The sequence below is a fragment of the Delphinapterus leucas genome, chromosome 12 (assembly GCF_059928025.1).
Source record: "Delphinapterus leucas isolate spDelLeu-1000000601 "Yukka" chromosome 12, BTC_Dleu_Yukka2, whole genome shotgun sequence".
Taxonomy (NCBI): domain Eukaryota; kingdom Metazoa; phylum Chordata; class Mammalia; order Artiodactyla; family Monodontidae; genus Delphinapterus; species Delphinapterus leucas.
This window is the reverse complement of record NC_143140.1, coordinates 56,958,362-56,974,757: the sequence shown is the minus strand read 5'-3', so window position 1 is coordinate 56,974,757 and position 16,396 is coordinate 56,958,362. Positions and strand designations below refer to the sequence as shown.

Genomic DNA, 16,396 nt, shown 5'->3' with positions numbered 1-16,396 from the left:
TGTAAATTGATACAGCTCCTATGGAGAACAGTATGAAGGTTCCTTAAAAAACTAAAAATAGAATTACCATATGACCCAGCAATCCCACTACTGGGCATATACCCAGAGAAAACCATAATTCAAAAAGACACATGTACCCCAATGTTCATTGTAGCACTATTTACAACAGCCAGGTCATGGAAGAAACCTAAATGCCCATCGACAGATGAATGGATAAAGAAGATGTGGTACATATATACAATGTAATATTACTCAGCCATAAAAAGGAACGAAACTGGGTCATTTGTAGAGATGTGGGTGGACCTAGAGACTGTCATACAGAGTGAAGTCAGAAAGAGAAAAACAAATATCATATATTAACACATATATGTGGAATCTAGAAAAATGGTACAGATGAACCTGTTTGCAAGGCAGAAATAGAGACACAGGTGTAGAGAACAAACGTATGGACACCAAGGGTGAAAGTGGGGGAGGGGCGTGGTGGTGTGATGAACTGGGAGACTGGGATTGACATGTATACACTGGTATGTATAAAATAGATGACTAATCAGAACCTGCTGTATAAAAAATAAATTAATTAAATTAAATTAAAAAAATAATAGTCCTTTTCTTCAGACTCACTAGCCATATTTCATGTGTTTCAACAGCCACATGTAGCTAGTGGCTACCATAGTGCACAGAATAGAACATTTCCACAACAGAAAGTTCTACTACTTCTAGAAGATTCAAAAATTTCCCATTTTTTAAACCTGAAATTTTATGCCAAAAATGAGTATCTAATAAAAATTTGTGGAATAAAACTGCATAGTTTTCTCATAATTTTAAAACACAACTCAATTCAATTTTTAGTTGTGGAAAATAGGCAGCCAATTAAGGTAAGCAAAACGGAGTGGAACATCATTTTTAAAACTTCTGGAAGGCTTCACATTGTAAGCTTCATGGAGCAGGGGACTATGGGGTCATTCTAATAATCACCACTACTTAACAAAGTGTCTGATATATGGCTGGTGTCTCAAATTTTTAACAGTGATTTCCTCTGGAATTAGAACTTCGCTGATGTCTCTGTTGGAGAATGGGGAGACCTGAGGTTTGATTTTCAATTTCGTATACTAAAACTGTAGTTTAAAACTGTATATTTATAATATACTTAGATTTTATTTTTTTAAATAGTGAGAAGCTTTAAAGTTTGGGAAATGTTTAAGATGGACTATTTTTTAAAGATGTAACTTGCCCTCCCACCTCCACACACGTACACCAGAAACCTACATTCAGTAGTCTATTTGTTCATCTGTACCCTATGAACTGTTTGTGAATACACACACACATTCAAATAAACCACATTTCTCTATTCCCCATAGTAAATGCAAACACATACATGTACAGAGAAAACTTGCCTCTCCCTTCAGATTCTCAGCCAGACAAATGGTAATACTTGAAGACATGTTGATACTACCAATTATATTGACTCAGAAACTGATTAGTAGACAATCCTTTGACTTTAGGCACATCCTGTAACATTTGTTCATTAATTAAAAAAAAAAAAAAAGAAGCCACTGAACTGAACTAGGTTATTTCTAAACTAGTAATATATATATATATATTTTTTTTTTTTTTTTATAAATTTATTTATTTATTTTTGGCTGTGTTGGGTCTTTGTTTCTGTGGGAGGGCTTTCTCTAGTTGCGGTGAGCGGGGGCCACTCTTCATCACGGTGCGCGAGCCTCTCGCTGTCGCGACCTTCTGTTGTTGAGGAGCACAGGCTCCAGACGCGCAGGTTCAGTAGCTGTGGCACGTGGGATCTTCCCAGACCAGGGCTCGAACCCATGTCCCCTGCATTGGCAGGCAGATTCTCAACCACTGCGCCACCAGGGAAGCCCCTAAACTAGTAATATTTTTATGTTCCAGGCATTTACTAGTTTGCTTTGTGATGTGTTCATGTAAACAATGTTAGTAAGTTAAAAAGCTTTTGGGACTTCCCTGGTGGTCAGTGGTTAAGACTCCGTGCTTCCACTGCAGGGGGCATGGGTTTGAGCCCTGGTCTGGGAACTAAGATCCCAAATGCCACATGGTGTGGAAAAAAAAAAAAACTTTGTTGAAATGTGACTTAAAAGTGCTAATACATTTTATATTTTAAATTACAGCAATACTATCAGTTGCCCAGACTTGTTCTTGTCCCTATGAATGGTTCAATTTTTCTTGGGTGTTAAGAATTTTAAAATTCATATTTTCTGTGTTTTCACAATGTCTTGGAAAAATAGAATCATAGATCTATTTCATTCTTTTGTCACACAGCATAACCATACTCAAACCAACCCTGCATTATTCTTTTATAACTGGGAGGCCCTATAGCTTTAAAATTTTAGCACCCTCATCTTTTTATGCTTACTTCTGTCATGTATGGATCTACTAAATTACTCACTTTAGGCTCTATCACACATCTCATTAATTTTATATTCCAAATTCAACACTCTAATACTTTACCTTCTCTGTTGAATAAATATCCAAATATGTTAATCAATGTTGCACTGAATCTAGCTAATAATAAATACTGTCCTTTTAAAGATTCTGGAATCTTGTGAATCTTATTTGCCCATATCCTCATTACCAATGGAAATGTCTTTGATAATTGTGAATTGATGCAATAAAAGTTTTAAAAAATCACATGGGATATAAAGGCTATCTTTATACTAAATTAAAACTTTATTGAATAAAGAACACTCTCCAGAACACATGATCAGATGGACTAGGTCTACATTACATGCAATGAAGCTGAACATGACAGTAGTTTAACACGGAATGTCAAACAAATTAGTATTTCTCATTGTACAAAACTGCTTATGTAGTTGACATGCAAGAAGAAAAGTCTGATGCTCTGCATTTTCACTAATCATCCGTGATGAATTTTAAAAAGACATTTGAAGAAACGGGTAGATTTCTTTAGGATAGATTTCAAATAAATTAGTTACATGTGTACTATTGAAACTTCTTTCAACCTCTCTTGCATTCCAAATAAAATCTTAGTGCAAACATCAAAGTTGCTGGTTACTCCAAAAGACTGTCAAACTCATGATAGGATAAAAGTTCTGAATTAATGTGCATAAGTAGAACAAAACCAAGAATACCAGTTACTGCAAAATTCATGTAGGCACACTTAATAGCCCACTCTAAGCATTTTTTTCTAAGTCTCTCACATTAAGTACTAAAGCCTGTTTACAGTACTAAAACTCTATCATTCAAGCATCAATGATTATATTTCAGAAAAAGAAAATCATTCATTTCAGCAATAGCATTACTGCTATATTCTAAAAAAAGAAAAAAGAAAAAAAAAAGAATCATAATTAACAAAACCAGTATCCATAATAGGATACATGGAGAAAAAACATCTTAGGGGAAAAAAAAATGTGCTTTACTTGCACAGCAGGAATTATATAATGTAAACACCATATTGGCCCACACCACAAAATCCATGAGAAAGGTTCAAATTTGAACACCATGTGTGCATTATTTTCAAATCTGTGTTTGTGAGTTTACACTGCATCTGCTTGTACCAATACATGACAAATAAAACACACTCTTCCACACACATTCACATACAAGTGATTGTTAAACGTTGAGCATGGCTTGCTTCCCTGACTATAACTCAAAAAATGGTAAGTGATATCCCAACTGTTTTTTAAATGTCTACAGAAATCATTAAATGAATGTGAATAGTAGTTGAGGAATGATGTAAAGTGATGGTAATAATAACGTGGATGTAAAAAAGAATGTATGTAAAACTGGCTGAGATTTGCAAATGCATGGAAAGTCTTCTTCTGTGGGCCGTGTCTGAACTTTTAACTGATACCAAGAATAAAAAATATAGTAGCACAAGTCCATTGACACCTGGAGGGTCAGGCCTAGAAAGCTTACCTTCAAAGTGCAAATTTTAACAATGGAATGTTTTAGCAGAGACATAAGGACAATCCTCTGTCTTCTTCTTGATAAAGAGAAGTAGGATGTTCAGGAAGTATTTTCTCCTGGCCAAAGTTATTTCAGTTTCTTGGTAAAACAAAAAAGTATTTAACCAAAAATATCACCCACCCACTCTTTCACATACACAGAAGTATTCTTAAGGGTGTGTGGGGAAGAAGAAGCCCTTAACTATGGATCACCTAATGCAACTTTTATTTAAAATTTAAGTTCTTTGAATCAACTACATTAAATACCAACATGTACCTCCCTCATCCCTTCCCTCTCCACCTGCCTATCCCTAACACCCCCAGTGAACCAGGTATTCTAATGTCTTTGTGTTTTCTAAGCCTCGTGACAAGGCTGTTGAGTACCACCTCCACTGGAAAAAAAATGAACACCTAAGGTGCACTTTCTATAGCACCTTTTTCTTCTCCACAATTGAGTGGAATCTTTATGCTCTCAAGACTGGACCTAGATCTCTAGGTCATCAGGCCGAGGTCGGCTGCTGGCACGACTGCTGGCTCTGCTGGAAGGTCGCTGGTCCACAATGGCTAGAGGCTGTAGTTCATGGCCAGCATCGAGCTTTTTAGAATTCTGGTGGTCATCAGGGAAATCAAAAGGCTGTGCGTGGGAGTTAGAGATGGTGCTTCCTGCCTGCCCCATTCGATTTTGTTCTGCACTGTAATTAGCCCAGTTTTGCTCACTTGCTTGTTTGTTGTAATTGCGGCAGGAAGAATTGTTTCTGTCTCCGGTAACCAGCTTGTACCCGGGAGGAGACATGGGTGAGAGGGGAGCGGTTGGGGAGGAGCAGCCATTGAAATAAGCATATTTTGAAGATCCACAGTCTTTGGCGTGGTTCAGTGGGCTGCTGGTAGTGTGGTAAGGATCATTCTTTCCCTTCACGCGATCCTTAACACCCTTGAAGAAGACATAGAAGAGTTCGATGATGTTCAAGCCAAGAGACACCAAGGACACGACCAGCATGAAGATGATGAAGATGGTTTTCTCTGTGGGACGAGAAAGGAAGCAGTCCACCTGATGCGGGCAGGGATCTCTTTTACAAGTGTAAACAGCACTCAAACTGAATCCATAGACGTACCACTGGATCAGCAAGAAGGCTACCTCAAAGACAGACTTGAAGAGGATACTGATGATGTAGGTTCGCAGCAAACCCCCTCGCATTTTCACCTTGCCATGCTCTTCGATGCCATATTTGAACTTCTTTATTTCAATCTGCTTCAAGTGCATCTCCAAATTCCTATCATCAGTTTGGGCTTTGAGTTCCTCCTCTTTCTTGTTCAGTTTCTCTTCCTTTCGCATCACGTAGAACACATGAGCCAGGTACAAGAGTGTGGGAACAGACACAAATATGATCTGCAGGACCCAGAAACGCACATGAGAGATTGGGAAAGATTTGTCATAGCAGACGTTTTCACAACCAGGTTGTTGAGTGTTACAGCGAAAGGCAGACTGCTCATCACCCCAGGCTGACTCAACTGCTGTTCCCAGTAGCAGGATTCGGAAAATGAAAAGGACTGACAGCCACACCTTCCCTCCAGCAGTAGAATAGGCTTGAACCTTGTCAAGGAGTTTGCCTAAGGCACTCCAGTCACCCATGTTGCCTGGGCACCACCTGAAAAGAAAAACACAACTAAATGATCATAGGCCACAGATTGTTAGTTTAATATACAGTCTCTTTCAGGCAGCAGTCAAAGTACTGTAAAAGATCTCCTATCTTTCTAGCGCTCTTCAAAAACAAACAAATAAACAAACAAAAAAGCCACAAGTGCAAACTCTTCCATTTTCCCCTGAAAAGAGCTCTCAAATTTTCTTGAGATACGCTAAATCTTCGAAACAGCAGAGCCTATGTGCAGAGTAAATTGCGATCTTAACCTTGCGAAGATGTATTACTTGCTCAACCACTGTCTTACCACGTGACTTGAGAAGTTGTCTGCGCTAAGTGTCTCTGCTTATTTTATCCCCCTGGACAGTCCAATTAGAGGATTGTTCTTACCCGATAGGCCTGTGTCTGCATGCACACCCAAGCAAAATGCTGATATGTGGTATTCAAAAAGCATGGGTACCTAAGAATTGAGATAAGAACACCCATACCCATGCACATGCATGCAACCTGTTTTCAAACCTCATTCCTATTACATATAGTACTTTATTCCTAATTGTATCCTGAAATGTTTCTCCCTGGTAATTCAAGTGTCATTTGTGCATACTCTACAGTGTAGTCATTTATACTTCTCTGTTTCTTCTTAAGCAGTGACTCATGTGGTTCAGAAGTCTGTCTCCTGCCCAGAGGAAAATACGTTGTGCTGAAACACAGCATTTTGACACACTGTGTCCCTAGATGCAGGAACGTACTTTCAAAAAACAAGACTAAATGCACATCACATTTCAAGTAAGAGTTCAATTGACCTCGATACTAATTATAGCCTGAGAAATAAAAAGACAACTTTAGTGTTATCTCTAGTAAAAAAGATTGGTTTTAATCTTTGGATTGCTGTACAAGTAAGTTCCTTTACTTGGCTTTGGGTCCTCAGCCCACGCACTCTATTTAACTTCCTATCAATACCTAGATATCTCAAGCCTAGGACTTACCCGTTATTGGGGCTGATATGACAGGAATCCCAAAAGCTTTTTAGTTCAATTTATTCTTCTAATGCCAATAGTCCTTTTAACTGATGAAAATTGAGGTCTTAAGTATATAGGAAATATTCAGCTATCCGTAGAGCCAGAAAAAGACTTTCAATCCCAAGACCAAGGCTTCCCAATGCACGACACTGGTCTTAAAATTATAGCAAAGCCAGGTTAACGTTAGAAATGTTTCCGTGCTTTAACATATACAATCTTAGCGGGGGCTGAAATCTGGTAAGAAATGAATAACATTGCATGTGGCAGCCAGAGAGAATATAGTCTAATTTTCAGCAAAGAGTAATTGGAGGGTTCAGAATGGGATGAAGTAGTCAAAGATTATTTAATAATTAAAAACAAGCAAAGCAAAGACTTTTCAGGAGCTTACTGAATTTTAAATAGTATAACTAGGGCTTCCCTGGTGGCGCAGTGGTTGAGAGTCCGCCTGCCCGATGCAGGGGACACGGGTTCGTGACCCGGTCCGGGAAGATCCCACATGCCACAGGGCGGCTGGGCCTGTGAGCCATGGCCGCTGAGCCTGCGCGTCTGGAGCCTGTGCTCCGCAACGGGAGAGGCCACAACAGAGGCCTGCGTACCGCAAAAAAAAAAAAAATATATAGTATAACTAAAAGTAGGATTATATAGACTTCCTAGAAATATGTTTGTTGTCTGGATATAAAGAATTTTTCACCTGGTATTAAACTATAAGCCATCTTCTCCTTGTGGGAAGTAAATGAGGTCCATGGGAATCTTCTTCCCCACCAAGCAATATTACATTTCTGTCTAATGCCTGTACCTCCTGGCTATAGAGGCCAGAAAAAAATGAGTTGGAAACCTGGCCTGGGATTTCCTGGATGGAACAAAGAAGAGATGGCTGATCCATAAACTGAAAATGTATCAACTATCTAAATTAGCAGTCAGTGAGTATTTTTGATGACAGCCCAGAGACTGGTGCCAAAGAAAGGGGGGGTGGGTGATGGGTAAAGGTTGGAGGTGAGTGGTAAAGGTTGGAGGTGGGTGGGCAAGTTACAGTAAATAACGCCCCCCTGCCAGTGGTCATAAAAAAGGGAGCTTCACCTCTAGGAAGGGCCATTTTAGATTGTGAAGTGAAAGTGAAATTGATGTATGGAAAGAGCAGTCAAACAAGAACAAAGGCTTGTAGGACTGACAAAGAGAGTGAAATAGCCAGGGGAAAGCTTGAAAAGCTTGAAGAGAGGCAGTAATTTAGCTTTGACGGACAGTTTGATATGAGAGAATGTAAAAGAAAGAAACTACAATTTAGCAGAAGACACTACACTGGGAATGAAGAAGCACAGTCCGTGAGGGTCAAACAAATAGAACAGAATTTTTGAAGCTCTATCAATAGACAGTTTCGATGTGATGATGTGTAAATTGGTCCTGATTCTGTGTAGAGAATTACAATATTTTGCCAGTGTCATCTGCTTTTGCTCAATACTCTAGTTTGGGGGGGGTGGGGGTGGGGATGAATGACAAAAACAATCAAGTATAAAATGATAAACTGCACACATCTCTTCACATTCACGCGATGATCGAGCTCAAGAAAAACTTAACGTGCTTCAGGTACACTGAGAAGTTGTCATTTTAGTCAGTGTTTCATTATTATTCAAAGTAAAATATGTAGATGCTTGTGGCAATTAATTACTAAGTTTCTTTACACTCTATGGAAAAATAAAACTTGAGTTTCATATAATTCTGAGATTCCACAAAAATACCCTATAGTGCCACAGTATGTGAACTGGGTCACTGGACAGCTCTCTAGGTAGTAGCCAAGTTGTCTTTTCTTTAAGCAGCCACCCAGTTGTCATTTGCATTAACTGAGTTATACTCTTTTATCTGAATGAGATGAATTATCCAACTGGACACCTAGTATCCTGCAACATGTAGATACCTGTTATTAGCACTATCATAGAGACCATCAGATAATGTTTAATGTGATGGCTTATAATGCCGTTATCTTTTTGGTAGTCATTCACTTTGCTGTGAATTAAAAGTTCTATCAACTGGTTGTCCCCTCATCCCCATTATTATTTTCATTTTTCCAAGTCATAGTTGAAAAAGTAATGCCCTTTTATAAGAAGAGGTCATAATTATGTTTACAGAATCCCTAGCATTGATTTACAGACTATATACCCCATTCACATTCACTAGTATGAGACAGGTATATTCCTTATTTGATATATGATAACATCATGGCAGTTGAGCATATATCCTGTATATTCATGCCTTCACCTCTAGGTTCCCAGGGTGGAAATTTATATGTAGATTAAGGTCTAGGTTAAGGAGTTGTACAAACTTCTCATTAGGAGCATATGCTTGACAGTAGCTGGACCGTCCTTCTTGTGTCCTCTATGTACCATGTTAGATCACATTTTCCATTGCTCTTCATGGCCCTCTAGACTAGAAGCCAAAAACCAGTCATGCCAGGTATGACCCGCCCAAGGACCCTCTGGGCCCTTTGCAGGTTCCCAAAGGGCATCAGAATCACTTAGCAGCATGTGTTAAGAACATACATTCCTGACACTCACCAGTTTGAATGAATATCATGGGGTGAGGGTGGGGGGTGGCTGTGAATCATACTTTTGTTTTTTTTTCTTTTTCTAAACAAATGCACCAGGTGATTCTGAAGTAAGTTTTCAGGCCAAGAGGCAAATGTTTCTTGACATTTTTTGGTGCTCTGTCTCGTCTCTCATTCAAAATATTTAGGAGTGGGGAAATGGCAGGAGAGCAGAAAGGGATTGAGTGTCTAAAAAGGTCAAGGGGATGGGGGGACAGGGTTATTATGGGGAGCAGAGGTCTCTGGGCAGCTGGGAACTGAGCTTACCCTTTACTGTACAGCCCCCTGTCCCTCCACCTCCATCGGCTGCTCCCCAAGAGCACAAGAACTCAAATGCTTTATTCAAAATGAAAAAAAAAAACTTCTATTTTAAGTTACTTTTGACCGTCCCCTGTTCCAGAGCCATATAAACAAATCACTGTGCCAAAGCTAGACACTTTGCTGTGTCATTAATGTTCTAATAATTATTAGGAGAATTAGAATATATTTTACTCCCAATTTTAAAGATTTTCCCAAGAAGAGACACTGTAATGAGTTGAGAGTGGGGAACTAAAATAAAGGTAAATAGGAGTGCTTCCTGATAAAAATCCACTTAATGGATTTGGGGGGTGGGGCGGGGCGGAAGTACTGTGTGTGTTTCTAATATCCTAAACCAAACATTATAAGCCCCTTGGGACTTCCCTGGCAGTCCAGTGGTTAAGACTCCGAGCTTCCACTGCAGGGGGCACAGGTTCAATCCCTGGTTGGGGAACTAGGAGCCAGCATGCCCTAGGGTGCTGCCCAAACAAAAAAAACTATAAGCCCCAAAACTAAACTGTAAACTCTCCTAATGTTTTTCTTTAATTTTTGTAAGAACCCCTCTCCCTTGCAGTAAATGTCTTTGAGTGGGCTCAGTTGTGACCATTCCTCTATAGTTACAACAGCCAGATGTGTTTTTGGTAATATTCATACCCACACATAATTAACATAATCTACATTCAACCTGTCTGCAAATTCTATACGTTTTATCTTCCACCCAAAACAGAGTATGAGTCTCACCACCACCCCTGCTCTTAGCCTGATCTCAGCCATCATCAGGTTACTTGTCACCTTTCTTCAGGTTATATGTCAAGACCCTAGTTACCCTGCTCGCCAATCTATTCTCCTCAGTCAGTCTTGAAAAACTAACAAGCCGATCTGCCTCGATCAGCTTGGTTCCATCCCCATGGCTTGTGCTGGTATCACCTCATCAGCCAGCACTCTAGGCCTGTCACTTGCTACTCCCCTTGTTCTGTTTTTGTTTTTTAATGGCCCTTAGCTCTACTTGGCACATTATGTATTTACTTGTTTATTGTTTGTCTGCCTCCATGACAAGGACTTTTCATTATCTGCTTTCCTCAGCTAGAATGTGAGCTCCATGAGGGAGTTTCTTTTGTCCACTGCTGTATCTCCAGTGCTTAAAAGATTTAAGAGATAGTTAATATCTATTGAATGAATTAAAAGCGGCTTGTACAAAGAAAGGTACTAGTTTTCACCAGTTTTGTTTGTTTGTTTACTATCTCCTTGGGACTCTCTTAATTATAGTTATATATCCCAAACTTCTGAAGTTTCAAATTAATTAAAGAGACTTCCACAGTAAAAAAAAAAAAAGTGGTATTGTCAGCATCTCATATTACACGGACTATTAAATTTTCAAGTGATAATTGCTGTAACAGAGAACTGTCTGAAACAACATACTTTAAATGATTCCTGAACAGGCAATATGACTGAATTAAGAAAACAGGCTCTTTAACAAAGAATTTGTTAAACAAGGTCTTGAATTTATTACACAAGGTCATAGTGATTTGGGATTCTTGCAGAACTGCACCAGGTATCATAGATATTTATGCAGTTTCACTATTATGCTGTTTTACAGGTTAAGATTTTAAAACAACGCCACCAAAAAAAAAAACCTTGTTCGGTCCAATTCTGCAGTATTCTAATTCTGACTGGACTACACAATTCAATTCTCGCCGAAAGAGACCCCACAGTGTCTTGCAATAGAAGAAATAATCTGTTAAAACTTGTGTTTATTTCAAGAATGATAAATCTCGGGGTAAGATTGGGGCTCTGAACAGAAGAATAACAGCTGATATCAACCCTGGTTAATATAACATCTCTATATAGTTTGAGTGTATGTTAGGATGTTAAGTGATTTGAATCAGTACCATAGAAAATGTATCTTCCCAGTTCATCAGGTAATATACGACCTTTGCTTCCTTATACCTGGGTAGTTAGCCTAACTCTGTGATGTATCAAACCTATTCCGTGTAAACCTCTGTTCTATTTAAAATTCTGTCTCATGGCTCCCTGATTAGCCTTAGATTCCTTTGTAAAGACTGAAATACTGCTACATTTCTGCAGGTATCTGATGTGTGGCATTGCTTTTTTGAGGGAGGTAGGATGGGGAACACACTAACAAGCCTTCTTTCCATGGCCCTCACCCTTTTTCATCACCGTGTCAGCACACATCAGCCTCCACAGAACAATGAGATGAGATGGGAGTTGAGGAGTGAGGGACTCCATCCAAAGAGACAATCCCCTCCCCTAGTCCAATAGCTACCACTCAACTCCCCTACTAACGGAAGTTTCTAATGGTCACTTGAGGGGTGCTAGAGGAAAGAGCCTAAGTCAGAAGCTGCAGGCTAAAAACCATGTTCTTAGATTGTGATTGGATGGACTTTAAAATAACGCTATTTCTATCAGTTTTGGTGCTTCCCCCAAATGTCACCTCCAAATTTACTATTTTTATTGAACAGCCTAGTTATTTTGTCATCATATAAACACACTCTTAGAGCCCTCACAAGTGTATTGATTAAGAGCAGTCTATTTTCCTTAATGAGCATTGAATGAATATCTCATGCACATGAAGCTCTTAATAAAAGCTCAATAAAGTTTAGCTATTACTCTTTAAATGAATTTTAGATATAGATATAGCCCACTTATTTTCTAACTTTGGCATCCTTTCTTTAGCAAAATAGCAACTAAGAAGTGATTCACATTTGCCTAATGGTAATCAAAATTAGTTTTCTAGATGCTCCTGTAATGAGTACAATATTGCTATTTTAGCAACCTCAAAGAGATTTATGAGAAGGAGGAATTTACCCTTTATCAATTAATAGGGAGAAAAGACCATGAAGAGGGTCTTTATGTTTCTATTTGGAGGCATCTCCTCTAAATCATGGAAAAAGTCATATACTATAGAATGTATCTGCCTTACAGAAATTGCTAAAAAACACTATATATTTTCTATATTACTGTAAATTTTAAACATTCCATAAAACACATTTTTTTTTGGCTATCCTGCGTGGCATGTGGGTTCTTAGTTCCCTGACCAGGGATCAAATCCGTGCCCCCTGCAGTGGAAGTGCGGAGTCTTAACCACTGGACCACCAGGGAAGTCCCAAAACACATATTTTTAAGAAACTATTTAGAAAGCTAGGAAAACTTGGATGTGAAAGTTATTGAAAGTTAAGAAATTCTTAAAGAAAATATTTATATATATATATGTGTATATATATATATATATATATATATATATATATATATATGGCTCACCCTGGTTTGTGTTTTAACTTTGGCAAAAGACAGTATGTACATACATAGCCAAATGGTGAATCTAGACAGGCAAAGTGGAGACAAAGTGAAGAATTTAGGTAGTTACCCGAAGGAGGTTGGGGGGGACTCCCGTTGAGGAGAAATTCTGGGGATATTTTTTTAAACTTGACTCATCTATACTGAATATTGACATTAATGGTAAACACTAGATAATTAATAATTAATAACTTGTCTCCCCAGAGCTGAACCAACTTAACATGTGTGAATATGCTCCAACAATCTATTCAAACAATTAAGAATCTTGAAGGGAAGTCAGATCAGAACAGGAAAGGTGGAGTAGAAGGTATTAATCACTGGTGACTTTCCTATCATTCCCTTCCCTCAGTATCATACATAGAGGCTCTGAGGCTCATACCAAGCTACCCCTCTGGATATCATCAGAGAAATGAAGGAATGCACTGTAATGTGAGGTTTCCATCCTTCTCTGCGCAGGAACTGGAAACATGTACGTAACAAAACAACTCTCGATATCTGAAAACACACCCTTTCAGACACTTGCTTGGAACTGTGTTTCCCAGGGTCAGCAATGTAAGAATTACACTGTAAAGGGCCAGGAATTGAGTGAATGGGGTGGCAGTGATAAACTATAAAAGGTAGTAGAAAAATGTGGAACATATTTAAACAGTGAAGAGAGTAGGATCAAAGCATTACCACTGCATTTTCCAGGCAAAGGACAGGTGATAACTATACTGACTTTGGAAACTACAAAGCACCAGACACACACTGCTAGGACAGAGTAACCTTCTGGCAATCTGGCCTACATAGAAGAATTATCCTTTCTCCTGAAGGGTTTTCTACTTGGCTTTTTTCATTATTTGAGACAGGGTTAATTTAATGAGGTCTCTGCATTACTGCAGGATTTTATTCTTGGCAATCCTTGTATAAGTTAGGCTTTTTAAAAATTTTTCATAATCTACTCTTCAAACTGCCTGAGGCATTTTAGACTGAGTTCAAGTGTGCCCAATTATCAAAGGGTGAGATTAAGCATCTTTTCATTACCAGCTTGGTTTGGGAAGCAGAAGAAATTAAACCCACCTCCAAATAAAGCCATGTCTATTTTTCCAACAGTTTATAGCTCTCCTCTTCCCACCCCCACTTTGTACTCCTGGAGAGAAACACAGGCACGCCCTAGGGTGAGGATGAGGTTGGTCAAGGAGAGCTTTTGATAAGCTTTATCAGAGATGCTCTGTAAACATCTGGATGGCCAGCCAAGAGGATAAGGGTGGGCAAGCCGCTGCTGGGAACTCATGGTTTGAGTTTCCGAATTCTGATCTGCCTCTGGACACGTCATGAGCTCTTTACTCATTTCATTATGGGGCTTCCTCCGCTCTCCCCACCCCATCCCTATTCTTGGGAAGTTTTGAGAACTTACAGAAGAGTTACAAGTGCCATTTAGGCACTTGTAATTCCCAAGGTACTCAGATTTCCTTATGCTTTATACAGTAGGATTCAACAAGTTAAAAAAAAAAAGACACTGCGGGTGTGGGTTTTGGAAGGGAAATTAGATTGACACATTTAATTCAATTAATCACTTGCTCTTCTTTTACCATTTGGCCACAGTCCATCTCTCCCCCTCCCCCTTCCTTTCCAGTGGCGGAACTCGGACCTGCGCTGGGTTTGACGGTGAGGATTTGAGGAAAACTTCTCAGCAAACGTTTCCAAAGCGCGGAGGCTCGGCAGTGCAGGAGCCCCGGGCGAGCCGGGCAGATGATAAGATGGCAGGAGGCTCCCCGAGCCCTCCCGGCCCCAGGCCCCCGTCCTCGTTCCGCAAAGCTTTCATTTTTATTTTTATTTGCTTTTCAGCATTCTCTGGTGCAAATACTTCAAACTGCAGGGTCACACCAAGAATTTAAACTAATTAGTCTGTAGAGTTAGAACAGACAAAATCCCTACCGGACACGAAAACGCACGGTTGCATTTCTGGCTAACAGAATGTGTGTTACCCATAAGAGCATGTAAGAAACTGAGCCCTTTAAAATAACAAATCAGTGTTATCTTTGCCTACTGGCAGCACCGCACCCTGCGGCTCAAACTCAAAAATGTTGCCCAAGAGCTCTGAAGTCTGCTACAGGTTCGGACAAGCTGAAGGCGGCGGGGGCGTGGGGCTGGGGGGAGGTAGCTCCCTCTAAGGCGCCGATTTAAGAAATTTCGTTTCCTATTCTTTCTAGGATCCCCTGTCTTAGGAGACCGTTTTGGAAATGCACCCTGGCATATAGTCTCTTCTAAACGTCGTTCTCTCTCTGTTAATGCTTTGTTAAGTAACCACCACCCATTCAAGGGATTTCACCTCCTGAACCGCCAGCGTGGTCGACTCAGTGGTGGCTCTCCTGAGGGTCTCAAGATTTTTGCATAGTGGGTGCTAATACAAAGTAACCCTTTACTGTTGCTTTAAGAACCTCAATATTACAGCTCTGACTTTCATACCTTTTTGTTTACCGGGTAAAATTCTAGGAAGGGACCACGTGGAAGTCAAGCAGCAACGTCTTAACAAAGCACTTTGTTAAGAAGTTTGCTTTGCAAGGCTATAGAACATCAATCAAGATTTCCATATGAAAAAGTACAAAGAGTAGAATTCTATAGCAAGCACGCTAAGCAAATTTGCACTTTGATTTCTCTGCTGTTGTCAGTCAAATCCCCAACCTAGGCCCCCTAACCCCGCCCCCCTCAAAGTTACAAAGCACCTAGACTATTACTGATTACCCAAAAAAGTAAAATTATCCTCTAAAATGGAGAACCAAATATCCAGTAACTTTATTCTAATATTCTGATTCTAATCAGAAAGATCTGAATCTTATTTACCTGTTGCATTATTAAAAGAAAACTTTTTAACAGTCAAAAAGTAAATACCGTAAGTTCAATTTTAAGTTTAAAACTATAGACACTTTCAAGTTCATCATTCCCTTTACAATATCATGTGAAAGCTACATTTAACAAATTTTAAAACTTTAGAAAAGTTTTTCTTGTAGAAAAAGAAAGGAATAGGTAAAGATCTTTTTAAAAAACTTACTGTTTCTCTTGAAAGAAGTGAAGTAGTCACGCCAAATGATTGAACTCCTCAGAGAATGAAGTCAAATGCAAAAACAAGTCCAGGCCCTCAGACCTGTCTATTTAAAGTTTAAAAGTCTGCAGCGATTTGGTACTTTCCTCACTCCTTCCCCCTAATGAAAGAAAAGTGCTGATACCTCATAAAAGCTTTTTTCTTACTTGGAGCACAGAGCTTTTAAAAGTTTCAAGCCACTGACTCAACAAGGAGGAGGGACTAAAAGAAAGGGGCGGGGAAGAGGAAAGGCGGGCAGGAGAGTGGAGAGGAGGCCGGCGAATGTGGAAGGGTGGGGGAGAAGAAGCAAAGAGGAGTAACCAGCCCGGATAAAGCTTTACTTTAAATCTGCTGACTAGAGAAATGAAATAGCATTAGAGACGTGCTTGTAGTTGCTCCTTACAAAAACAATTATGGGTTTTAGTTAGCGCTTTTTTCACCAGAAGTCCAGGGATGATAAAAAGCAGTGTATTTTAGAATATTACTACCTTTTCTAAAATTTTACTTACTGTAATATTACAGTAAATTAATGTGGTGGAAAAGAGTATAGCCAA

At 39.3% G+C, this 16,396-nt stretch overlaps 1 protein-coding gene across 1 annotated transcript; it reads right to left on the bottom strand.

Annotated features, from left to right (window-relative positions):
- Positions 1 to 2,677: 2,677 nt before the first annotated feature.
- On the bottom strand, positions 2,678 to 16,022 carry GJA1 (gap junction protein alpha 1). Its single transcript, XM_022555580.3, has 2 exons — positions 15,813 to 16,022; positions 2,678 to 5,584 (listed from the first exon to the last, which is right to left on the bottom strand). Exon 2 carries the CDS (start codon positions 5,566 to 5,568, stop codon positions 4,423 to 4,425), a length of 1,146 nt encoding a protein of 381 aa, XP_022411288.1. The 5' UTR covers positions 5,569 to 5,584; positions 15,813 to 16,022; the 3' UTR covers positions 2,678 to 4,422.
- Between the last annotated feature and the right edge of the window lie 374 nt (positions 16,023 to 16,396).

Excerpts from the sequence above, each read along its gene's own strand:
- GJA1 (XM_022555580.3), bottom strand. The coding sequence starts at position 5,568 with ATGGGTGACTGGAGTGCCTTAGGCAAACTCCTTGACAAGGTTCAAGCC.